The sequence below is a fragment of the Balaenoptera borealis genome (genome assembly GCF_965194805.1).
Source record: "Balaenoptera borealis genome assembly, chromosome: 1".
NCBI classification, from domain to species: domain Eukaryota; kingdom Metazoa; phylum Chordata; class Mammalia; order Artiodactyla; family Balaenopteridae; genus Balaenoptera; species Balaenoptera borealis.
This window is the reverse complement of record NC_138860.1, coordinates 46,254,783-46,281,962: the sequence shown is the minus strand read 5'-3', so window position 1 is coordinate 46,281,962 and position 27,180 is coordinate 46,254,783. Positions and strand designations below refer to the sequence as shown.

Sequence of the window (27,180 nt, the reverse complement as noted above, 5' to 3'; positions counted from 1 at the left end):
CAAGAGATATGTTCATATCCTCACCCCTGCAACCTGTGAATGTAAGCTTATTTGGATAAAGGGTCTTTGCAGATGTAATTAAATTAAGGATCTGTGGATTATCTTTGGTGGGTCCTGAAGCCAATGATAAGCATCCTTAAAAGAAACAGAAGAGAAGACACAGAGGAGAAGGCCATGTAAAAACTGAAGCAGAGATTGGAGTTGGGTGGCCACAAGCCAAAGAACACCTGGAGCCACCAGAAGCTGGAAGAGGCAAGGGAGGCTTTGCCCCTAGAGCCTTCAGAGGGGGCACTGCCTTGCGGACACCTTGATTTCCAACTTCTGGCTTCCAGAACTGTGAGAAAATAAGTTTCTGTTGCTTTAAGCCACCAAGTTTGTGGAAACTGTGATGGCAGCCTTAGGACACTAGTATAGCCTTGCTTGTGATAAAAAGCCTTAACTTGTAAACTAGCTGAGGAGGGGGGAAGGAAATAGTCAACTTTCAATCTTCACTTTTGGCCCAGGTAGCCATTATAATTTTTCTTGGTATCAAGGTTGGATTGAAGGTATAATATGTCAAATTACTCAGCCCTAATCATACTGACTAATTACTGAATAATAATCATTACTCATAATCCCTACTCTGCCATTATCTTGATAATTTAAGCAAGTTATTTTATCTCTTTGGGTCTATGTTTGCCTCTCCTTAAAATTAAAGGGGTAAGTTAGATCAGAACATCCCAAGCTGCTATCTTGAGGAATTCTCTTTTGAAGGATATAAATGGGTATACCCCACAATACCCTTACCCAGAGCCAGGGACTGTGGGTGGGTAGTGTTCTGTGTTCAAATAAATATAGGAAGCTCTGGGCCAGATGTCTGCTACGTCACCTTACCCCCTGGCTAGCACTGATTTGGATACTAAGGCAACTAAGCAAACTGGGCCCAGAAATTATAGTCTTTGCTGGTTCCTAGAAATGGGGATAAATAAACTCAGGGGCCATTAGTTAGTCACAGTTCTACCTATGTACAGAAAAGCGGAGAAAGCTACTCTGCAGATAGATGATAATGGAGCAGATGAGCAGAGAGGCAAAAATGGGAGATCGGGTAGCCTCAGAAATGGGAAAAATGGAGAAATTATCTCCTGATGGATTTGGGGTTCTTTAGTTCCAGTGAGATACTTCTATAACCATAAAATCAACTCTCTTCATTTTGCCTACATAATTTGAGTAGGATTTTGTTACTTGCATCCAAAATAGCATTTACTGAGACAGGAGGGTTAGCATTTGGTAACTAACATCTTATTGGTGCATCTAAAATACTACAGAGAGAAAAAGTACTGCAAAACGAATCCTAGCTAAAGGCCTAGGGATGGGAATTAAAGTTCCAAATAAAGAGGAGAAGAAAGCAAATTTTGCATACTTCACAATTAACTTTATCACTTACATTTTAGCACTAATTTAGTTAGCAAAAGGTCTAGCATAAAATTTAATGCATAATCCCTGTTCTCAGGGATTTTACTATAATGCTACTGATTCCAAACTAATATTAATCACAATAGAGTCTCAGGTACAGCTGTGTGTAATTGATAAAGGGTCACCAGTTTTAATTAAGTGGAATAAGGTTACTGCTTCCATGATAGCCATTGTATAACTAGAAGTGAAAAAAATATTTCATTTAAAGGAGTGTCCCTACAAATTTTATAGGTTTACTAAATTTTAAAGAGGGATTAGGAGATTATCTTTTACATGTAGAAGTATTTAAAATGCTTTGTGTCCATGTGTTTAATGTCATCCCTTTAATGGAGTCTAGCAACTTTATCTTCAGGCATTTTTTACCCACTGAGGGAAAGTTTCCATCTGTGGTTTTGATCTAGAAACCCTTATTTTTCAAAGAATCAGAAAGGACACGGTTATACACCAAAGGATATTCAGATGAAAAATTTAAAACTCAGCAATTTTTTCAGACTTCAAGTGACCATATGTTGTGTGTTTCATAGCACGTCATGTTGTGCTTTAATGAGTGTGACCTCTTTCGTATTTGCAATTTCTTAAGGCATAACAAGCAAGCGGTAATGGGCTTAAATAAATTGTCTTTCATGTAAGACCTCTTGGGGGATCCCTCAGTAATACACGGCTAAAAATAGAACCTAGGAGGTCCTAACTTCCCACGGGACAGTCTGTCAAATCTTGCACGCCCAGGCGCCTGGCTCTTCATGGTGGGAAGAAAGTGCTGGCAAGGTGGTCTGGCAGATGCCGGGGCATCACCTTAGGGATTCTGATGAAGAAACTTTGCGTCAAGATCAGAACTTCAAAAGAAGCAGCGGAGCCTTTCAGAACAGTACTCATCAAATGGTTATTGTGAGGCCAATTTTAACTTGGCAAAGGTTTCCAGTGACTTTCTCCCTTTTGCTGATATATCATTCCCAGTTATGGGAGTCAACGGGCTTAAGACTAGGAGTAAATGCACCCAAAGGATCCCTTAATTTATGGGATTCTAGGAAAACAGAGTACATTTTTGCTGAATTTATATTCAAATTTAAGATATTTCAAATCATTCATGTTTTTCTGATTTTTGACAGTAAGACATCTTCATTTTGGAACATGGAGGGGGAGAAGGGAGGCGGATGCAAAAGACAATACGAACCATTTAAAATCTCGCCAGCCCAAGCCACTGTTTCCATTTCAGCAAATTTTCTTCCAGGCTTTTTTGCCTATACATATATATTTAATTTCCTTGTGATTTTTTTTTTTTTAAAACTCAAAACCATGGCTAAGCCTCTCCTACATTGTTGCAAACTCTTTATAAATGATTCTTTTCAAGGATGGTACACCTAGATATCTTGAAAATAAAACAGCTCAGCAGAAAGATTTAAATGGTTCTTCTCGGTGTTCTGAAGTTCAATGCAGCTATGAGTTTGGAAACCTATAGGCGAAGACAGTTCTTTCTCCTCTCTCTTCTTCCTGCAGTTTAAATGGAGACTCGGAATCCATTTTATTAGAAGAGTGATGTAGGCTGTACCTTGTTGTAGAGCTTCTTGCCAAGGATGAGGACATTCACCTCCTACATGTGCTCATGGTGTGGAAGTCATTGCCAGGCACACGTCACATTTCTCCATGATGGTCTAAGCCGCCATATCCATGATGTAGTCTTAGGTCATGTTAGTAAGGCTCTGGCTGTAAACATAATTTTTAATGATTGTTCTATCACTCGAGGTTCTTGGTTGCAAACAACACTCTAGCTAAGTAAATTAATTAATTTAAAGTTTAAATCAATGTAAATATGTTAATCTCTTGGAGGGCCCAAGAACCGGCTTGAGGAATATACAGCTCAAATTAGAGCACCGGGATGCTTCAGGAATTTAACTGCACCACTGACTTTGGAGTTCGAACGCTGCTGCTAGCCCCTCTGTCACCGCCCCTCTGAGAGCTGGATATCTCTCTGCCAAAACCTACCACCCTCAGCAGAATGGATTTTTTTCATGGACACCTCTTTTTTCTTACCACTGTTTTGAACTGAAATTTTGAAAGAGTGAATTTGACTAGAGGAACATACAACACATACCCATGCCCTAGCTGCGAGGGAAAGTGGAAAAACAAGTTGGTGACTTCAAACTTAGGAACAGAGAAATTTTGCCCATATGTAAAGGCTCTTCATAAGCTACTGGGCAGAGAAAAAGTATAACAAAACTCAAAACAACTGTGTAACGCTTTATTGTATAAATGTTTCATAATATATTTAATAATTACTCTATTGTTGAAAACTTGGGCCACTTAAAACATATTTTTTAGTCATGTTTATTGACGTACAATTTACATACTACTAAAGTCTGCCCTTTTCAGTACACAGTTTTATGAGTATTGATAAATGCATAAAGTCATGGAGCAACCACCGTAATCAAGATATAGAATAGTTCCATCACCCTCCAAAATCCCCTCACATGCCACTTCATAGTCAGTCCCTCCCACGACCCCACCTGCAGGTAACCAATGACCTATTTTTATCCCTATAGTTTTTCCTTTCCCCGATTGTAATATAAAAGGAGTCATACAGTATGTATCCTTTTTTTACTCTGCCTAATTATTTTGAGACTCATCCATGTTATTGTATATGTCAGTAGAGCATTCCTTTTCATTGTTGAGTAGTAGTCTATTACATGGATGTACCAGTTTATTCATTCATTCACCAGCTGAAGGACATTTGGGTTTTCCAGTTTTTGACAATTATTAATACAGCAACTATAGACATCGGCATACAGGTTTTTGTGTGAACAAGAGTTTTTATTTCTTTTCAGTAAACACCTAGGAATGGAATTACTGGGTCATATTGTAAGGGTATGTTTAACTTTGCAAGAAACTGCCAAACTGTTTTCTAAAGTGGACATCTCTTTTTTGCATTCCCTCCAGCAGCATATGAGAGTTCTAGCTGCATCCTCCCCGGCACTCAGCCTTGTTTTCATTTTAGCTATGCTAATATGTGTTAAAAATAAGATTGATGCTAATCTTTGATGAAATTCCAGGACAGAAAATAAATACAACATGGGAACCCCAGTGAAAAGTCATTCTCTTTTCCTTCCCTTGCTCCCCTTTGCTCGACTATTCTTGCTCCCCATTAACTTTTCTTATAAAATTTCATCTCCTTGGGGACAGAAAGAGAAATATGAAGTAGACACCAGTAGAGTTAGGTGAATTAGTAGTAGTTGGTTACCTGGCCAACCCAAAAAAGGTTTCACATGAGAGAAGCTACTTAGGAAAGAGCCAGAAGACCTGTCTTGTACCATATTTTTATTTATCAAAAACACTTAGAATTTTAAAGGACAAACGCCCTTGCACATGGAAGAGAAGAAATAAAAGCCACCTGGAAGTCCAAAAATTAGTGTCTGTATATGCACTTTCCCCCTTGAGCCTGTTATAACTTTAGATATTCTTTTAATTTCTATAGCTTCTAGATTTGTCCTTTGTATTGAATCTGCTCATCTAGGTTGTGATTTGGCTCAGTTCCTGGCTTCTGCCCCATTATTTATCCACTGCCCTTATCCCCTTGAACAACCCCTAGTACCACAATCACCAACTCCCCTGGCTTCAGACCTGCTAGTGTCAGCATTTAGACACTTGTTATTGGCTTCAGACCCAGCCATTATCTTCCAGTTTCCACCCAGCCCTTGCCTGAATGCTTGGGACTTGACATTATTGATAACTTGGATGGAAACACCAAAATAAATCAAATTTATGGATGCCGTAATGCCAGGAGGATAGCTAATATGTTGGATGACAGAGTTAGGACAAAGAATATTTCATTGTTTGGAATAAAGAACTGAAACTAATAACGTGAATTGTAGCTGAACGAGGTTCTGAACTTAGTTTTAAAACTCAGCTGCACAAGCATGAGATGGGACGTCATGAATTAGTTCTGCCACATATGGAAATAACATAAGGTTTAAGCAGACTACTTTCATGTGAGTCATTGGAGTGGTGAAGTAAGGGGAACTGCCAAAAATAACTGAACGTGGGCTGAAGCTTCATTACCAGACACAGAGTGAATTGGTCAAAGTGGACATGACCTCACTTTATGCCACCAGTCAGACCATGCTTGGAATATCAGGTTCAGTTTTGGGTCACACACTCTAAGACAGACAAAGACAAACTGAAATGTATCCACCTTCACCTCCCTTCACAGTCTGGTTTCTGTCTTACCAAGGCACTGGTGAATTTTTCGTGAGCCAGTGGACACATTTCATGCCTTATCCTATTTGACCTCGCTGCAGTATTTGACACATGGACCACTCCTTCCTCCCTCAAGTTGTCTTCTCCTCTGATTGCTTGTCATTATACCCTTTTACTCTTTTTACCACTTATCTGACCGTTACATTTTCTCCTTCTGCTCTACAAATATGGATGTTCCCTAAGTTTCCTAGCCCACTTTTCTTCTATAAATTCTCCAGGGGAGATCCTATCATTTCTGTAGTTTCAATTACCAAATATATGCCATTGACTATTTCTGGGGACTATTTCCCCCAGATCCCTATTTCTAGCCCTGATTTTTTTTTGAACTCTTGTTCTATATATCCTCTTTTTTTTGGTGAAAAATTTTGATCAGTAAATGCCCAGAAGTCAACAAAAGGTCTCTAAGGAGAAAGATAAAATGTTAAAAGGAGATAGACTTCCAAAAGTAGGACAAATCTAGTGGAGATTATTTGCAATCTGGGACCCCTTCTAGATATTTAACCACTGAGGCACTTGCTTTGCCTGATTCACATTTTGGGCAGAGGTGCTTCTTGCAGGAATGGGTTCATTATGGCCTTCTCTAAGCTTCGGTCAGAAGTGGAGTGGGAACGTTGACGAGCCCCACCTTTAGAAATAAGTAATGGGCTGACAATGAACCAGTCTTCCTTTTACCTTCTCAAAAGGACTCAAAAATGGTGGACCTGGGAACTTAAATCTAAGGACTTAACTTTTTTGTAACTTTTAGAGTTTTTATTTTTATTTCATGTATCTTCCCACAGTGCTTGAAAGCAAAAACTTTACCGTAAAAAAATGCTCTTTGCTTCCCTTTGAAGATAACAAGGAAGGGAGGAAGTGACAAAAATGTGCCTTACTGGGCTGGGCTAGGGGAGAGAAGATTTTCGAGAGAAGGCGTTCTAGGCTATGAGGTAGAGGCTATTGAGGGAGAAGGGAGGTTTGAGGAGCCAGCTTCAAAGAAGAAAGGAAAACACAAAGAGCTAGTTTGTAATTGAGCTGTAAAAAGACTCAACAAAGGAAGTCAAAGCCGTTACTACATAAAAAGAGACAAATTGGGGGATATTTAGTCTGGAAAAGGGATCTCAGTTGTTTGGAGATGTTTGAAATCTGTCAGGAGGAAAAGAGCTTAGATCGTTGTGTATTTCCCTGATGGACAAAATTGGACCCATGGGATGGAAATTATAGTTAAGGATGGTGGCAGAGGAGGAGTGGAGCCTGAGAGTAACATTTCTGCTTTCCAACCATCAGAGCTGTCTGAAAACAAAATGATCTCCTTTGGGAGATAGTGACTTCCCCATCTCTAGAGGATGACCAACTAGCAGGAGGTTTTAAAGGGGAAATGCAAGCACTATGGAAGCATTTGCACTCGATGAACATTAGGGTATCTTCCAACCCTGAGAGTCTATGATTCTATGAATATATTGAGTATCTAGGCATGCAGGGAAAACTCCCTCTTTTCTAAAAGTTATGAGTCAAAACATATTAGAAATCATTAAAAATTTCTTGGTGATACATGATTAAGTGCCAAAAGTTGTCAGCATAAAAGCTGAAGGAATTCTGAGAAAAAAGGCTTGAAATGATGCAGGGAGCAGAATATGAGCCCTGATGCATTCCTTTGTGTTGGACAGACAAGAAAAGACATTCTTGGTGAGATGGTGTACTACAAGATGTAAAGGAAAATTATTGTAAGCCCCAAAACCTTTTATTCAGCTTTCATTAAAATTTTAAAAGAAACCATGGGTCACTAGGAACAACAATATTCTAGCAAGAAAGCTGAAAGTGCAAAATCTGATACAAGTGCTTTTAAAATGTTATATCCTGGGGATCATATTTTAACAGGAAAAGGAGAGGGATTAGGAATATTTACAAATCAGTTACCTTAGAGTTACAAAGAATATAGAATACTAACCAGGTAGGATAAACTTTTAAGTAAGATTTATCCTTACTTAATTGTTTTGTGGCAGGAAATAAGAGTTTCTAGCTGGTTTAAAATTTTGGTTTACTTTTGTTTCATTTTCCTTTTGAGAAGGGAAAAGAACTTTCCTTCAGAAGTGGGTGTGTGTTTATAATTATCCCCCAAGGACTGTAACATTTCCTGAAGACTACCATTATTTGCTATAGAAAACTGCATCTGTTATGGGCATGTTTGTTGTAGAGAATGGTGCTTGTTTATATGAAGTTATATACTGTTTGTCACAGGTCAAATTTTCTCACTCTCCTGAGATAATTAACATGTTGATCATGACCAATGACCTTGTTATAATTAGTCTAAGCAGTATATAAAGTATATATTGCTAAGATGGGGGGGGGAGCTCTTTTAGACCTTTCTTCTTACAAGGTTTGTAAGTTTAAAAAATACTTTTAAATAAAAGACTCATTTTCCAAACCAATGCAAAAATCAAGATTCTTTGATAGATCAACGGATTAAGGTTGGGAATGATTGTGTTTTGTTCACCTAATGGAGAGTGGGGCTACAGCAGCACGTAGACATTGGGGAAAGATGTGAGAGGGACCAACGTTCTGTGTGAGTGTTCATAGTTAGTATCCTACGGAGGCAAGAGTACCGTTTTAGAATCAAACAGAAGTCATCTGAATCCTGGTGAGGCAGGCTGATTGCACTGATGCCCCAGTTAAAGGCTCCCCTGAACTCTTGCCCAATGCAGTGTGTGACTTTGCAGCTCTTCCATCCCTGAATCTCGCCAAGCCTTGTGACATGCTTTGGCCAATAGAATATGGCAGAAGTGATGTTGCACCAGTTCTGAGCCCAGGTCTCAAGAAGCTTTTTGCCTCTCTCTCTCTCTTTCCTTCTCTCCCTCTCTTTTCCTGGCTTCTGCAACAGGAATGCGCCTGAACCAGCCTGCTGAAAGATGAGAGACCACACGGAGTAGAGCCCAGCTGCCCAGCAATGGATAGGCTCCACCAACATACAGCCAATCACCTCCCACACATGTTGAGAGAGCCAGCCAGGATGAGAAGAGCCGTCTACCTGGTGTTTGACCCATAGCCTTCTGAGCAATAATAAATGCTTACTGCTTCAATCCACTGAGTTTCGGAGTGGTTTCATTTTGTAGCGATTGCTAAATGATACACCTGGCTCAACTATTTACTAGCTGTGTAACCTTCAGAAGTTGCTTAACTTCTTTGAGGCTCCTTTTATTCATTGTGCTTAAATGCACATTATCTCTTTTAATCCTGACAACAACCTTGTGATGGGTGCTATTATTCCCATTTCACAAACAAACTAATTCTTATAAAGGTTAAGTGGTTAGCCCAAGTTCACACAATACGTTGACAGCCATACAATTTTCTCATAAAGGACTTCAAAGCAAGTAAACCAAGTTTATAAGCAAACTTCGTGAAGAATTCTAAATTGTGATCTGAAAGGTGGAAAGGCTCATGAATATTAAGAGTATTTCCTTACATGGAATAATTGAAAATTTCAGTGCAGAAAAGATAACCCCCAAACTGAAGGTAGTGCTGGCAGGGGCTGATTGTTTTGTTCATCACTATTCCCAGGGTCTGGCAGAGTCTATGGTGCATTAGCAGATATTGATAAATATTTTTTGAAAAAAATTAATCCATGAATGAATTCTGACAGTACATGGAAAACATCATTTACTCTAAAATCTGAATCAAAAATTTAAAGTTCAAAACTTGAAGCGTCCAGCAGACAGAAATGAAAATACCTTCATTTTCCCTCACATGATCCCTCTCAAACTGTGCAGAAAAAACTGTCCCCCCATGATTCGGGCAGGAGCACAAAGGAGGGTGAGGCAGGGAGAGGAGGTGTTGAAGTCTTTCTAGGAGACGTCAGCTCTTAGCTTCAAAATCACCCCAATGCCTTGTAGAAATTCTCCAGCACATAAACCCACTTTCCTACCCCAACAGTTACACTTGGAATTGCTAATACAAAGAAAGCTCTCACTACTACATATGCATACCCCTTTGTGTAGAGACCAGAGGGGGAAAAGCACCACTGGATCTGCAGAAGGTCTGGAACAGCTTCCACAGAGGACTCAAGGTTCCTGGGAAATGTGTGTAGAGACTGGTAGAAAGCAATCTCGATAAAAATTTTCTTCAGGGTATCTGTAGGCAGCTGGATTTTGGATTTTAGCTCATGACAGAGAAGAAATAAAAGAGGTAAGAAACAAAGGGCAAAGGTAATATGTTCAACCATCAAACCTGCAATTTCTTGAGTAGAGTCCTCAGTTGCCACTTCTGCTGCCAGAACCCTTCTTCCTCTTCTTGCAGAACCACCATTTTCTTCCCAGATTTCCCAGCTGGACTGAATTCCCCAAAATCAGGGACCACATCTTCTTCCCTGCTCCTTGGCCATCCTCAAGAAGAGGACTTGCTAGAAGGAAGATGCTGTCCATTAATTCTCAGGCATTTGCTCATGCTTCACAGATTTGGATGCCATTCAATGGTAAACTTCTTAAACTTTTTGCATTGTTGACCTCATAGGGACCTCAGGAAACCCTAGTGGAGGCTACTTTCCTGAAAACTAGGAGGTGGTTCATAGTAGCTAGCTTGATTTGGGGGCAACTTGGCTCTGATGCTCCCTCACAAGAGGGATGGGTGTGCAAAAACCCATGATCAAGTCCCATCACTAAAACAGAACTATCTAAGTAGACTGAGGGTGGGTAAACTTCCCAGCATCACAGATCCTTATTATGTGCTAAGGGATCACCAGCTATATCTCCACTTGTCTCTTACATCTGGGATTGGGGATATTTATTCAACACTTCTTGAGCACTTGCTATATGCAGGGACCTATGCTGTGCTAACAATTCAAAGACTAAAGGCAGGGTCTCTGCCCCAAGGCACAGGACAGGTATATGGCTGCAGCAGTGAGAGGAGATGAGCAGAAGTGAGCAAGTACATTTGGCTGAGAGTTCAGCAAAGTGATATCGGGGGTGGGAGCGGGATGGGGAAACTGGCCTGACTTGTACTGACTCTTACAGGAGAAGTAGTGGGAATTGGCCAGGTGGGGAAGGGAGGGACAGATATTCTTGACAAAGGGGAGGCTGTGGCAAAGGTTGAGAGGTGTTCAACCAGGAGGGGCTTGAAGCTTGTGAGGAGAGAAAAGCTGTAGTTGACCCCTCCCGGGACCTCCGTCAGTTCCATCCTAGCCACACCAGATAAACATAAAATCTAAGAAAAAACATGCAAAAGTACTTTCAAATTCCGCCCCCCTCCTAATTCCAATCTGATTATTGGCCCTAAATAGAAGTTCTGGAGGAGCCACCCTGAGACTGATTCTTGCATACCAGAATTTTGGCATGGAAGGAGGAGCAGGAGTGGTGAAGCTTATGCTACAGTGTCCCCATCACCACCAAACTTGATTGCTCCAGTTCTTCATCCTCTCTTGCCTGAAGCTGTTGGTGTAGATAAAGTTAAAGCTGAGATCATAGACAACGCTTATGCCAGATGAGGAAGTAACCACCCATTCTGAGCTCTCCCTGGCCGTGTCCACCCTGAGAATTCGAGGTTACTGATACAGGGACCATGTCCACCGTGTTCACCTCTGTTTCTCCAGCACTCACTAGAGCGCCTGCATACACAATCATCGTTTTTTGGATGAATGAATTTATGGATGAATGAGCAACTGTGGATATTGGTGAGTAAATATTGTTTTAATTATAATTATAGAAAGAATAAATATTTTGCTCAGTGTTGCCCACTGAAAACAAATTTGTTTGAACAGCAGTTCAATTACATCAAGAATAATTGCCCATTGCTGTATTACAGACGTAATCCAATTCCTAGAGAAATTAGCATATGCATTTTAAAAGCATAATTACAACTGACATTAAGTGACTGCCCTGTGGCTTCTTTCCTGATGACAGAAAAGTAAAAGTTCCATAATACAGCAACAGTGACTCACCTTTCTGTCTCTGAGGACTCTTCCTCTCAGCTCAAGTATGACATATGCTTAAAAGATGAAACCAGCCCCATTCCAAATAAATATGACATTGGACACTTCTTCAAGGACAAACATTTTATTGCAATATAGGCACGTGGCAGGGTAAATATGTCGTTACAAAGTGTTTTAAGTTTATATGCTTTCTATAGTGACCAGAAAAATCAATCCACAGTGTAGATTTCTCTGCTGAAGTTGCAGACTTCAGAAGGCAAATCGTAAAACCCATTTGTTTATGGTAAAGTAAGAAGGCACGTGTAGCCAACTTTTTTACCTAGTGAAATTGTATTATTGTTTTAGTCAGTGATGTCCTTCTCTTCCCCAAATTAAAATGGCTATGTAGCATATATCACTTATCGCTTTTTATAAAGAAATAAAATCACTTGTCTGAGAGAATTTCGGAACCCTTTGAAATCAATGGCTCCAATCTGAGGGTTACAAAACCAGACTTGAGAATCTCTGTAATAAAATGTACAAGATCGAGCCTGAAGACCTGTAGTTCTTCACACTCAGCCTCTTTATAAAGCTTTTGGACAAACTGGAATCTTATCCTTGTGCTCTCTAAAATACGTTTTTTTTTGAAAAGAGAGTTTGCATAATGCAAGGCACTACTGTCTTTACTCTAAGCTGCAAAGGAAAAAATGACAAGCTAATTATTTTTCAAGGAAAATATTCTTTCTCTGTGAAAAGTCAATAGTAACATAACTAAAGTCATGGAATTTTTGCTGAAGACCATGTCTTGAGGTTTTATGCATTTCAAACGATTTGCCCATAAGAGAGATCCCCAGAGCAGCCTGCAGAGGCTTTTCGCGCTGCTCATTTAAATCACAATAACCTTGCTCCAACAGGGAAACCACTGAAGCAATACAGATAAGTCTGTATTAAAAGCAAGACAAACTCATGGTAGTATGAAGCTATTCCACTCAACATGTTAAAACAAATAAGGAAATTTTAATGCACTTTAATTTCCTGTTCCATCTTCAAATGGAACAATCATCGGACTTAATCTAGTGGACTTGTCTTTTGTGAAATATGTACAGAAAAATTCCTTGTGTTCTCAGCTACATCCTTCCACTTGGTGTCTGGTCGCCTCTGGTCTACGGATGGGTAAAGGGAGGGCACTGATTGATGTTCATCCATCCAATGAAGTGACAGGTACTCTCATTTAGGGTTGGAAAAATCTCTTAGCTTTCCAAGATGTGCCAAAAGCCGTGAAGTGAGCAAAGGGAGGAAGCTGGGAAGCTCCGGTGTGGGCTCAGCCTGGGCCCTGACCTCGCTTGCTTGTCACAATTCTCCCGGAGAGAAGGGCAGTCCTTGGCGAGGTTGGGTACTGCTCCTTTGGCTCCTGGCCTTACTGGGCAGCACATCGGACCATCTGGCCACCTGCCCCTTGGACTTTGGACTTGATTTAAGAGAAGACTCCCCAAGGGCAGAAAGCCCAAGTAAAAACATCTCCTTGCCTGACAGCAAGCCCCAAATAGCCTCGGCACAGCGGTGTGGTGGGTGATCAGTTCTCACATTTCCTGAGCAGCCTGACACAAGCAGTTCCTTGTTAGGCACTAAGGATATTAAAGTGACTTGAGAAGGAAGGGAGCCATTACTCAAGGCTGTGTGTGCAGGAAGTACACAGGATGACTAAACCCTAGTGTCTGTCCTTGAAAGAAGGAGCCCCTGGAGAGACAGGAAGTAAACATAATTGTAATATTCTGAGCCAAACGCAAGGATATGAGTGAGCTCGGGCACTGCAGAGACCAGGGCAGGAGTGACCTCCACCTTCCTTACCTACAATGAGTACAGTGAGATCCTTCACAAACCTGAGGATCTAAACACTAAAAAAAAAGTTGAAACAATTCAATATGAGAGGATACTGATACTGATTATTTTTCATCACTTATGACCTAGAAATCCAAGCCATTCTTCATGGAGAGGTGGAGAGGGAGACGTTTTAATTCCTGGTTAAATGGTCAAACTATGGGACAAATTCTTTAAAAAACTGATATAAGCTACTTGCTGATGATGATCAAAACAAGCTCTTAGGACAATACGTTGGGATCTAATATTAAAATTTGTGGAAGGAAACTTCAAGATGTGGAACTGGGACTAAAGCTTTCAGGAAATAATCTGGTATTTTTCTGAAGGACAAGAGGACACATCTTTTTAATCTTTTACAAGTAAGTCCATTCCACCTTTAACATTAACAGGTAAAGGTCATGATCCATTTAGAAGACGTATTTCCGTCTATTTCCATTAAAGTGTAAGTTCTGGGAGAAAGAAGCAGAGTCATTTTCACCACAGTATCCCAGCACCCGGGACATAAGACTCAACTTGCTGAACAACTGAACAAATAATTTCCATTTTTGGTAACATCTTTGGAACTTAATGATCTATAGCTTGGTTTTTCTCTCTCTCTTTCTTCCTTTCTCGTTCCCTTTTCTTTCCCTCTTTTCTTCTTTCTTTATTTTTTAATTCATTTTATTCACTTCATTCCCTCCTGAGAATAAACCAGGACTGTTTCAATAGAAAGACAGAAATTTGTCATGGTTTGAAAATTGGCATATTTTTTCTTTTAGATTAAATTCCTTTGGGCCTTTTAATTTATACTAGACAAGCACCTTATCTTTTCATTTCTTTCTTTCTTTCTTTCGTTCTTTTTTTGTTGTTGTTGTGACTGTGCCTAACACAGCATGTGGCCTAGAATAGTTCAAATGATGTCTGTTTAATTGGTAGGCTTTATGCTCGATAATTCAGCTAAGCTCTTTCTCTGCACAGTCTAAGGCTAATTTGGAATGCTTTCAGGCTTAAACATGCCCAGGAAATTTCCTTGTCTCATCTGATTTTCTCCAAAAAGTGATTAATTTACAAGAATTAACAGGATTAATTAGTAAGAAATTGATAGCACAATTAGGAAGAGGCCCAGACAGCTGCACAGACCACAACCTCCCTCCGTTTCTGCTCAGCTTCCCCTGAGATGTCTCGGGCATGATCTCTCAGGCTCTGTGGGGCTGCACACAGCAGGGGGGACTGACCTTCACCACCTCCCTTTCTTGCAGCCTGAATGTGGACTAATGCCGAGTCCTTAAGAGACCGTGAGGCTGGTATAGTAAGTAGACGGCGAAGCTGCATTTACAGTATGCCTTTGCATTCTTACAAAAAATGTAAAAGCCTTGAAGTGCATTAGAAGAGAATGTGCAGAGCGCTCCGACTGTCTTCTCCGCAGCGCCCTCCCTCCCGGGACACCCTCAGCTGCCTCTCACCCAACACACTCCGTTACCTTTGTGATTCCTGTCAAAATGCTAAAGCAGTAATTCATGGCAGAACAGTTCCACTGCACAAAGGTTTGCCTCAGCGCTCATGCTCTACGCCCATTCCCTCTAGCTTCATTACACAAATTAAGGAAGTAGTTCATAATTTTTTTTCTTTTTTTTCTGGTAACAACTTGCAGGCAACCCCTAAGTGTATCCTTGAGCTGTATCCTTTTGGCTGAGTTTGTGCAAAGAAAGACTTTTGGCAAATTGTCCCTTTCACTCCTCCGAGGGCCGCTCTGGGGGATCTTCTCTCTGTGAATCTCGGCTATCGGTGTCGGCCTCACTCTCAACCACCCACTGACACTCGTAAACGCGGGCAGCCTTACTCTCCCTTGCCTCCACGCTAGCGGTCGCCTGGGCTGTGCTGCGACTCCCTCCCACCGCCTCTTCTTCCAGAGAAACCTGGCTCTCACTGGGGCTGACGGGGTCACAACTTGACTTGCAACCTTCTTGGGGCATAGCCTCAGCCTCCGCAGTGCACCTGGGCCCTCCTCCTTCAAGGGCGTCCAGTCCGGAAGCCCCCGCCGTGAGCTCCCTCTCCGTGGGCTCTCCGGCCTCCGCTGGCTCCTCTAAGGGGCCTGGGCCCCTGGCGCCCTCGCTGAGCCCCCCGCAGGCTGGCTGAGCCTCTGGAGACGCCCCCAACTCTACCCCATCAGCCTCAGCCTCGGGAGAGGGAGGATGGGCCTCCCTCTCACTGGCCTCACTTTCTTCGCCGTTGACCTGACTAGTGGCAGCTGCTTGATTGGTCTCTGTGTAGATTTGGGTCGTTTCCTCTTCTTTTTCAATTTCTTGGGGAACAAGGGTCTCCTTACTTGTATCTTTTTCAATCTCAGGCGCGGCAGATTCCACTGGTACTTCAATGGTCCCTGCCAACAAATTTCTGAGCTCTTTCAAGGAGCCCAAGGCGGAGGTGGGCTCTGGCTTTTCCTGGGTGGGTTCTTGGCCCTCATGAGTCTCTCCAAACTCCAGCTCTGACGAGTGTTCGCCCAGGGCTCCTGCTGTGTCCTCTGCAGCCACAGGATTCACAACAGGGTCATCTGTGCTTGAAATGATGACCTGCCCGTCCCCATCTGGGGGCGGGCTGGGCACAGGGAAACAAAGGCTTTCTCCTTTGGCCAATGGACTAGGGACCCCCAGTTGTTTCTTTTCCCCTGACTCCTGGAATACCTCGTTACTTAGGATCTCACTATCTGGAACTCCTGGCAGAATGGCCGAGGCTCTCCTGGCAGGGCTGGCCTGGTTTGACCCTGCAGGAGTTTTTAGATCAGTTAAGCTGGACACGCTTTCACTGGGCAAGGCCATGTTGTCTTCAAATAAATTGTGTTTCTTCAGGATAGCAGCTTCCTTTATCACTGAGGGATACCAGAAAACAAAACATAATGTTAATACTCTGCCCTGGCCAACCGGGATTTTCTGATTTTTATCCAGAAGCCAAACTCCCCTCTCAGCTTTTCTGGCCATCAAAATTTCCCAATTTCAAGTTCCAGCTTACATCCACCCTCTTCCAGGTAGTCTTCCCTGATGACCAGAGCCTACAAACTTGTTCCAAACCCTGAACCTCTGTAATGTTCATTCATTCATTCCTTCACTCATTTACTTCTTCAGACAGCACACATTTACTGGACATCGACTATGGGACAGGCTCTGAGAATCCAAAGATGAATAAAATATGGCCTTGGCTTTCAAGGAGCTCAAATCTATAACAGCATGATCTGTATCACCCATGGAGGACCCCATCACATTTCATTAGCTGCTAGTAGGTGTGGCTCCAGTTTGCCTATTTTGACTGAACTCCTTTAGGGCAGGACAGGCCTTAACTTTCTCTGCTTTTACTCAAAGTGCAGTCCTGAAAGTGTAATGGGTCCTCAGTACTGAGCATGCAGAGAGAGCTCTGTTGACCTGCAGTGTCCAAACTGAAGGCCTATGTACCTCTAACTCAGCTCCAGAGGCCTTGAGAGGAGTAAAATCAACAATAACCACCAGCAGCTGACATTTTTCACAATCAGCTCCACCTCTGGCTGCGCAGGTTGTACAGTGCCCAGTGATCTCACACCCAAGGGGGTGCCATTCACATCAGAGACAGCATAGCTGTGGGTATTCAGCGTAGTAATTTTCCAGCAGGCAGCAGTGGCATGTCCTGCTCGAACCAAATCAGTATATCGTGACAATTTTTTGACAGAGAGCAGTCAGGTGTCTGGAGGAAGGGAGCCTTTTTCTAATTTGCCCGAAGGTGCTATGGAGGACTATCAGTGGCCTTGACTGAGCCTGTCCTTTGTGCAGATACCGTGCTGACGTCTTTATACTCCTTGTCTCACTGGATGAGCTGCTTGGCCCTGGGGCTTGTGGTTGGCCAGCTTTCTTTGTAGAGGGGTTTTGGTGATGCTCTTTGTGGAGACCAGGTATGTTTCAGGCCTATAGTTTTAGGGATGGCCCTCTCCAGCCTATTTCTACCACAGTTTTCCTATCTACACTCCTATCCCAAACAAGGGCTGATTCCATGGGACACTGGGTGCTAGAGTCTTAACAAGACTCACAGAGGACGGAGTCATCGCCCAGTGTCTTCCTGTCCAGCTGAGCGGAGGTGAGGAATGTGCTGAGGGAGCAGAGCAGCTGGGAAGCCCTGCTACTGAATCACCCGCTCCAGGCTCGGGAGGGGTTGTGAGCCTGTGGCTAAGAAGAGCCCTTTTTCCTCTGTTCCGTCTGCAACAGCTGGAGGAAGATAGCTGTTCATGAGACACCCTGGGTTTAATCTCTCTAAGCCTCAGTTTTCTCATCAGAAAAATGAAGCTTAAAAATCTCATCTCACAGAGTCCTTATGTGGATTGAAAGAGAAATAATACCTAACGGGCCAGTGGAGTGTGAGCCAAATCATGGCTGCTCAGAGGACGTCCCTTCCGTCCCTGTTCCCTGTCTCCCCAGCGCCTCGTGTCAATTTCCTCTTCCCCTTTCATTCCTGTTGATAAAACCTAGCTGGCCTCCCAGGGTCCACTCAGGGGTACTCCCCTCTATCTAGAGCTTTCTCCAGCACCAGGGAAACCTTCCTTACCTTTCAGAGTTTCATCAAGGAGGATCTGATGTAAAATCTCCTCATAGACATTTTCAACATGGATCATATTGGTGTGATCTGCAAAGATGAACTGCTCATATTTCTGAAGCTCCTGTAGAGGAAGAGATAAGAAGACAAAGGGGACAAGGCATGAGATGCCAGTTCTCAGAGGAGCTATGGAAAGGACGGTTGTCACTCATGATCCCCCCTTGGAGTGTGATGCATTGGTCATCCCCCTTCCCTTTCCCCAGGCACCATTCCCTGTACTGCGGACATGCTCTATGCCCTTCGAGGGGGCAGACACCAGAGATTCTGATCGTCTCAAGGCCTTGTCAGTGGGTCTGGGGCCCTCCTTTTTTTCATCATAACCAAAATATTTCCTCCCTCTTCTGCTTCTGCTTTTTTTTAAAAATGCCAAAAGTACTTTACTAAGGTATAAGTTATACCCAGAAAAATGCACACATTTTAAAAGTACAGCTCAATGATTTAAAACGTATAAATATACTCATGTAACCATAACCCAGATCAAGACAGAAAACACTTCCATTACCCTCATACCCTTTTCCAGTCTACACTCCTCCTACCCCAAGAGATAAGCACTGATCTTGTGTCTATCACAATAGATTAGTTTTTCTTGTTCCTTCAAATTATATAAATGGAATCCTGTATTCTTTTTTTGTGTTTGTTTTTTGAGATTCATCCATGTTTCCACATGTAGCAGTAGCTCAATCCTTTTTATTGATAAATGGCACTCATTATATGGGTAAACTAAAATTGCTTATCTATACTCCTATTGATGGATATTGACTGTTATGAACGTAACTGCTATGAATATTCTTGTGCATGATTTTGTGGATTTAGGACTTATTTATCTTGAGTGTACACCTAGAAGTGAGATTGCTGGGTCCTAGAGTAGAGGTATGTTTAACTCTCTTAGGATGGGACCCCTTTTCAGGTGTGGAGAATCTCTAGTCAAGGACTCTTCAGAAATGTTCTCCTCTTTCCCTCCAACTGGCCCTGGAACTCACTGATTCCATCTAAGGCAATCCAGGCATCATGCAAAATCCTTTAACACTTCTTGCTTTCCAAGAGTCTCCACATGGCTTGCCTGTTATTGGTATGAGGTCAAGGCATGGATCAAAATGAATTAAATCATATCCTAGTGATTAACTCAGTAATCCTTGCACCTGATGGTGCTGGAGGAGGGCTCCTGACACCTGGTTCTTAGAGAGCCAGGGACTTGGCAGTGGGATTCAATGCCTTTTGCCTGGAGGGAGAAGATTTACAGTAGGTGATCAGAAGCCACCACATTCAGACAACTCTCAGCGCTAGGACTTGGGGGTCTGTAGCCCAGGACCAGATCACAGTGGGTAATAATGGGACCCCTTTATACCCACCCTAGGGAAAGCCACAGGACTGAAGAGACATGAGCTTCCATGACCTCAGGAGGGTCTGTGAGACAGGACAGACCCACAGAAAAGTGCCACATGGGAAGAACACTGCCCAGGAACTGGACACTGCCCTGGACTAGCTGTGGGACCCTAGGCAAGCCAGGTCACCGCTCTGTGCCTCTCTCTACCTCTGCAAGACGAGGGGCACAGGCTCGTGTCTGCAACACCTTTCATCTCCCCATGTGGTCTTCCGCTCCTTAATCCCCTGACTTGTTATTCATCCCTCAGGACTGGGCAAAAACATGACTCTGGGGAGTCCTCTCTGCCCCCGTAGGCAGAGTTGGGCACCCTCCTCTGAACTCTGCTATCACTCTTCCCCACAAGCCTTCTGCTGTGCTCATTGCAAAGTCCACTGTGTACCTGGTTCCTGCCTCTAGGCTGTGAACCCCAGGACAGCAGGGACACTGTCCTGGCACAGCGCCTGGATCGTATTTGATACATACTTTATATATGTTTGCTGAATAAATAAACAGTAGACCTTTAAACTTTCAACCAGCTAAATAATTCTGCGGAGAGGAATCATTTCTTGGGGAACTTATTGTGATGTGTACAACTTTACAAAACAGGTCTTCTATACTGAATTGATCAAACCGTGACATATATTTAATTCCCTGGATCCATTAAATTGGAATCCCTGAGGGTGGGTCTGGGAGAATCAGAATTTAAAAAAAAATCTCCCCAGGCAATTCTAAGGTGCAGCTTGGGTTGAGTACCACAGATCTTGGAAGCTGTGACTTCAAGACCCAAGGGAAACACACTTTAGTAAAATAAAGAATCCTTCTCTGAAGCAGATGCTCCCCTAATTTATCCATTCTGTAAATCCAGATGTTTTTAAATTTCTTGACCCTGATACAATATCCTTCATTACTGAAAACGCTGGGCCTTTCTCTTGAAATCAGTCTCTCTTGATTAAAAATCACAAGAGCCTCTTACAGATTGGGTACAACTCTGCAGATTCCTGGAAAAAGGGGAGCAGACTGGAAAGGGGACTTTCCTTACTCTTCTTCCCTCATGGGAGGACGTGGCTCCAAGGACCCCAAAATGCCTTTGGAATTGGAAAAGAAAAATAAGCAGAACATCTGCGTGCAGACATGTCCAAGGTGGACTGAGTCATCCTTTGGATGGCTGGACTTTTCCATCCACATCAGGCAAGAGACAATCATATAGACAGATTCTTTACTGCCTTGATTTGATCAAATCCTTTTCTATGAAAGAAATGTACCCTCAGAAATAAGTGCCAGGTACTAGAAATGCCCATGATTTTCTGAAGAAAAACAGCATTTACAGAATATAAACATGACCAAAGAAATTTCCGCAGTAAAATAACTCATGCAAAGGATTTTAATGTTCCAATGCTTGGAGACTCTCTAAGTTGCCAGAAAGCCCTTTTTAAATTCTAAAAAGCTCTTTATCATTTGTGCCAAGAGGGAGCCGGCCTTGCAAATGTCCCAGCTCATAGATCATGTAGCAGTAGTAAAGGTAGTAGTAAATACCATTTTCTGAGTACATACCATGTTATCAGTGAGTGGGATCTGGGTTCAAACTCTGGTGGTTCCCAGCTCTGTGACTTTGGGCCCATTACTTAGCCCCTCAGGCTTCCTCATTTGTGCAATGAGGATATAAATAGTACCTCCTCACAGGGCTGTCATGAGTATCATGGAGACAATCCATAGAAAGTGCCAAGCACATGACAAGCACTTATCAAATGTTCATTGTATCACCCTAGCCTTCTCAGTCTTAAGAAGGATACTGCAAAGTATTATAATCTCCATTTTCTTGATGAAATCTAGGCCAAGAGAGAGGAAAAGTGACTTGCCCGAAGCCCCAGAGCTCATACACAGAGGAGCTGGGACTTGAACCCGGGTCTTGACCCAGCCTCCAGAGTTGGCTCATCCATGACCCTGCTCTACAGACTAAGTCACATCTTCACAATCATGGCTGTCACTGGCTGCCTAGTGTTCGTGGCAGCTTTAAATGGCTTCAGTTTCATTGATTTCAGTAAGCATACATTACTGGATTTAACAGAACAAATAGCCTTCTGTAATCGTGTTACTTAAGGTCTCTTCATGGATGTAGAGGTCAAGTTTCAGAGGACACGTTGGACCTATGAGTCACACCATAATGAGGAAACCCTGGTATCCTCAGGCATTCTATGGCAACCTTTAACTTGGCTCAAACTCAGATTATGACCCTTTGAGATTCTGTCTTGTCCAAGGGTCAGCAAATCCAGCCAGCTGCTTGTTTTTGTAAATAAAGTATTATAGGAACACAGACTGCCCACTTGTTCATGTATCATCTATGGCTGCTTCAGTGCTACAACAGCAGAACTGAGTGATTGCAACAGAAACAGTATGGCCGTGAAGCCTAAAATGTTTACTATCTGACTATTTATTGGAAAAGTTTGTTGACCCCTCCTGGTCAAATACTGTTTGTAAGCACATCATGACCAAAAAAATTTGCTTGAACTTCATAGGCAACAACAGCAGGCTCTGGAGTAACCCATCCCCTTACTGGTTTGCACACGGACGCCAGTGCCTTCTGCACGGTGGGAAGTGTGATTTGAACCAGCGCCTCTTGAAATATCCTCTTCCGGATGGTGCTGCTGTCATAATCATATTGCTGTCAATACAGAGATAGAAACATAGGCTAAATAGCAACATTACAATCTGTTCACTTTTGCTTAAACAAAAAACTCAGCTACTCACTTCATCTCCCTTTCCCCCCCTAATTTCTGAGGACCCTTGTGGTGTTCCAAGGTTTCAGAGATCTTTCTGTGCAGTTCTCTCACACTCTAAGTAAAGGTTATGACTGATAATGACCCATCTTACCCTCCCCTCTTACACATGTGAAAACTGAGGTAAGATAAAAAAAACAGGGACTTCTGTGTTAGAAAGTTGAAGACAGAACTGGGGGATGAGTTACTATTTCATCACCCCTGTCCTGAGTTGGTCCATGGGAGTCGTGATCATCTCCTTCCTTCACTCTACATCCTGAAAGCAGGATTGGTAGGTTGTAACGATTTCCGCAAGGAAAGAGAGCATCTGGCTCACAGCTACATTAACACCATGGCATGTTAACCAAAGAAGTGCAGTATCTGGAACTGGAAAGATGATGATTCACTCTTTTCTACATGGAACATCCAAACCTAGAGACCAGGGTTTGGTTTTAGGTGTTGCTTTAAAGTGGGGAAGGCACAGACAAGCTGGCGCATAGTCACAGGCATGTGAGCAGAATGGTCAGGCCAAATAAAGAATGGTTAAAGAGATTTATACTGGAGATAATAACTTGGGGCAAAATCATAGCTCTATTCAAACAATCAAAGGCTACCATGTGGAAGAAGGACATGAACAAAGAGGGTAGAACTAGAAATACCAGTGGTGAGAACTTTGGCTTAGCATTAGGAAGTATGTTCTTGTAGTTAAAAGTGTCCAGGGAAGAGATGGACTGTCCTGAGAGGTAAAAATTGTGTTGATGTGGGGCTTCCCTGGTGGCGCAGTGGTTGAGAATCTGCCTGCCAATGCAGGGGACACGGGTTCGAGCCCTGGTCTGGGAGGATCCCACATGCCACGGAGCAGCTGGGCCCGTGAGCCACAACTACTGAGCCTGCGCGTCTGGAGCCTGTGCTCCGCAACAAGAGAGGCCGCGATAGTGAGAGGCCCGCGCACCGTGAAGAAGAGTGGCCCCCACTTGCCGCAACTAGAGAAAGCCCTCGCACAGAAACGAAGACCCAACACAGCCAAAAATAAATAAATAAATAAAGATATAAGTTCTGTTAAAATAAATAAATAAATAAATAAAATAAAAGCGCATAATTAAAAAAAATTGTGTTGATGTGGCAGGTGGCGTTGACATTGAGACTATCTTTTCTTTCTCAATGGCAGGTTCATTATTTTGTGTGTTACCGTGACAAATATTGCTTTTAATCTCAATGATTTGGTTGTCAGAGTTTCCTACTGCCTGTGAGGCATTAAGATCAGGTCTGAAATTCAGGGACCACCTCCTAGGCTCTGTGAGACTTTGATCTTCTGTTCCAAAGCCCTGCTTAGGGAAAGTAGGTAATAAAAATTTAGTGGACTAGGCTTAGGGATAGTTTTAGCTCTAAGCTCACCACGGACTAGCCTGTTGAGCTTACGTAAGTCATGTGATATCTTAGGAAGTCAGTTTCCTCATCTCTACAATGGAGACATATTTCAATGATCTCACAAGTTCTTGTGAAGATCAAATGAAACAGGTTTTTTTTAAAAATTTATCTTGGCTGCGTTGGGTCTTTGTTGTTGCGCGCGGGCTTTCTGCAGTTGCGGCGAACGGGGCTACTCTCCGTTGCGGTGCGCGGGCTTCTCATTGTGGTGGCTTCTCTTGTTGCAGAGCACGGGCTCTAGGCACGCAGGCTTCAGTGGTTGTGGCACGTGGGCTCAGTAGCTGTGGCTCGCGGGCTCTAGAGCGCAGGCTCAGTAGTTGTGGTGCAGGGGTTTAGTTGTTCCGCAGCATGTGGGATCTTCCTGGGCCAGGGATCGAACCCGTGTCCCCTGCATTGGCAGGCGGATTCTTAACCACTGCGCCACCCGGGAGGTCCGGGTTGTTTTTAAAAAAGCTTAAAGATATGACCTATATATGTAAGCTCCTATTATTACAACCATTTTAATATACACTTATGCATGAAGCACATTTAAAACAATTTCATACAGCAGGTATCATGTTGATTAATTTAAATAGGTTTTACTATACTGTAAACTCGTTGAAGAAAGAGGGTGTGCCTTGCCTATTTTTATATTCCATGCAATACCTATCACAGTCCTTTGCTTATAGTGGATAGCCAATAAATATCAAGTCCAATTGCTATGCAAGTAAGCCTGGACACGTCACTTCTGGCTGAAGAAGCGACAATGATGCTGAGGACCTGTGGTCCCTAAAGCAGCCACTAGATGGCAGAATAGGCATGAAAGTCGTGGGGGAACTGCCGCTAGGTGATAGTCACGGGTGTCTCAGGGAGGAAAGAGAAGGGGAAAGGTTTTTTAAAGGGGAGGCAAGTGAAACAGAGAACTTGGTATTTTCCACTTAACAAAACAAATGGGTCACATTCTTGCTTCATGCTTCTCACAAATAAATGAGAGAACAATTTTACCTTTAAGACTCGGAGCTTAACCTTCTCAATGGCAACTGTGGTTTTGGAGGCCTCTCCTTGGAGATGTGGGGAAAGCAACTGCTCAAAAGTGAATACCGCACTCTCCATTAGCTAGAAACCAAAAACAACACAGAAACAGACCGCAGTTACAGGCTGGGATCACTACCCTCTCCAAGTCTAAATCAACTTGGAGAGAAGGAGACGATGACCACCAAAGATGGTCACTACCCTGGGGATGACCCAGGGTAACAGGTCCTCATCCCACTACATGGATTGTGAGATGCACAGGCCCATGGCCACAGTGGGATCAGTAAGAGGCTGGGAAGTACACACACACACACACACACACACACACACACACACACACACACACACACATATCCAAGCATGTATGTACACATGTGCGTATCTTTTCTTCTCATCTCTTCTCCTTCCACCCTTAACTGGGAAACCCAAGACCGTGGGGTTGAGGATATCATCATTTCCTGTGGTCATCCCTTTCCTCTGTTCTCTGGTGCCTGTGGTCGGGGCTTAATGAAATGAGGTGGCTCCTTAGTTCTGCACCTCCACTTTCAGATGGATGTGAACCATGCCAGCACATCTCTCGCTGCATTTTCCAGCCTCCCACCCTACTTCTCTTCCTTTCTCTGCCAGGCTTGGAAGGGAGGCAGGGTCAGAGCTCAGTGGAGACCGTGGCTGACATGCTCGTGGGTTAGGGAATGGAAGTAGTTCAGATTTCTTATTCTCTGCACTTGTACCTGTACCTGTTTCACCAGGGCCCAGTACTATCAAAAGGACTTCAGTCAAACCGTCGACCAATTTTGTTCCTTGTCTGTCTTTAATCCCTCACAACCCAGAGGTTAGATAATAAAGTGTGCCACTTAATCCTGCCTATAACTTTTAAGAAAAAAAATCTCCTTTCTTCCCCAAGCCTGTGATCTGAAAGCATACGACACAATACCTTTCTCTCAGCACTTTCAACGCTGCAGTGAATTTATCTAAGAATCTGTCTCACTATCAGCTCCCCAAAGTGGAATCTGGCACAGTGTCCAACCCACAGGAAGCTCCCTTCGAACATTTGTGAAGTAGAATTGTGCTCTTAACGGCTTCAATGATCACACCCTTCCTTCATTTAGAAAGCATTAGAATATGGAATGCGTTTGAGCTATTCACTGCTGCCCTGGAGAAAAAGTTCCTTGTGGGAAAAAAAGGAACCTATCAAGTAGACCCAAGAAATCCAAATTTAAAGCTGTGATTGACTGATTGATTGATTTACTTTTAACTAGGTTAGGGAATTGATTCAAGCCACTGGTTCTCCATCCTGGCTGCATATTAAAAGCAGTAGGGATGGGAGTGGAAGAAGTTTTTTTTTTAATTACCAAGAAGATAATATCAAAATCACTGGGAGTGTGGCCTAGACATCAGTATTTCTTAAAAGCTCCCAGATGATTCTAATCTGCAGCCAACATTAATAGCACTGATTTGACAAATCAAGTAATTATCAATTAGTGCTACTTTATTTCCCTGAGATATCTCTTCTTTATGATGCTCATCAGCATGGAGGAAAGATAAGCCAGCTGGAACAGCACAAAATATGTCCTCTCTCAACATGGCGACTAAAGGAATGGGCCTCATTTCCCTGAGCTACACTAGTGCACCTGTCTCATTTGCCGCACTTGTTTCTCTGCTCCCTCATCCTCACCCACGTGGATGACCTCACCGCCCCTACCTCTTGCATGTAGTTCTGCGTCCTCTGGACCACCAGATCGATGTGGGGGAATCTGAAGCGGCTCTTGAGATCCTGCAGGTGCTCCTGAAGCAGGTGGACTTTACTGTAACACGGTTCCATCTTCACGGAATCCAATGGAAGATTCATAAGCCGGTCTAGATGCTGCATTTTGGTGAAGGGAAAAATTACACACCTTCAGACTTAGGAACTATATTACATGACTAGTACATAATACATAAATTCTAAACAATCACACATGTTATTAGACTGAATCACTTCTCAGATCACTATATCTGTGACATCTTCATTGTCTTATTTCCGTTCTTGGATGGGTTCCCAGGGCAGCTCTATTGCTAGGATAGAGATTGGTAGAAGAACCAACTGGACCAGGGAAGCTCCCAGGGCTGCACTCAGTGGGGCTCACTCTTCTCAAGCTCTTGATGGACTCCAAGTGCCCACTTGCAGAGCTCAAGAGTGCAGGAAGGCTCTTTGGCACATGGAACTGCTGTTGGCTCACGAGCCTCCAAAGCCTTCTCTAATGAGTGACATCCCTCTCAGAAAATCCCAGGGCGTTCAGGATGCCCCCTGGACTCTAAGAGTAAAGCCAGAGTCCCCACAGTTCTCTGAGGCTCTGTCAGTGCCCAAGGGCTTCCCTCTGCTAGTGGATGGGGAGGTGGGTGAGATAGGAAGAGGCCTAGCCTAGAAGAGGTATCCAGTTTTAAAACCTGAGGTCCCCCCTCCTCCAGTTTGTACAAGTGATAACTTGATCGATGAGGCCATACAACTTCCAGCAAGAGGACAGCAGCTGACCTCATCCACTAAAGACCTCAAGTATTATCAACATAGTCTTACACTATGAGTGTTTTTGCCAACAGAATGCAACTTATTT

General features: G+C 43.0%; 1 protein-coding gene across 2 annotated transcripts in view; it reads right to left on the bottom strand.

Moving 5' to 3' along the window:
* Positions 1–2,812: 2,812 nt before the first annotated feature.
* NIBAN1 (niban apoptosis regulator 1) overlaps positions 2,813–27,180 on the bottom strand; it is a 169,517-nt gene continuing 145,149 nt past the window's right edge. The window contains exons 10-15 of one of the 2 annotated variants that reach the window (XR_014247290.1): positions 26,292–26,453; positions 24,563–24,673; positions 21,952–22,059; positions 17,990–18,101; positions 9,898–16,295; positions 2,813–3,149 (exon numbers count right to left, since the gene is read on the bottom strand). Coding sequence is in view for 1 of the 2 variants with exons in the window: in XM_082401497.1 (XP_082257623.1) it covers positions 15,160–16,295; positions 17,990–18,101; positions 21,952–22,059; positions 24,563–24,673; positions 26,292–26,453 (1,629 nt within the window). In the remaining variant the exon portion in view is untranslated. Of the gene's footprint in view, positions 16,296–17,989; positions 18,102–21,951; positions 22,060–24,562; positions 24,674–26,291; positions 26,454–27,180 lie in introns of both variants that reach the window. The other variant, XM_082401497.1, reaches the window with a different exon arrangement.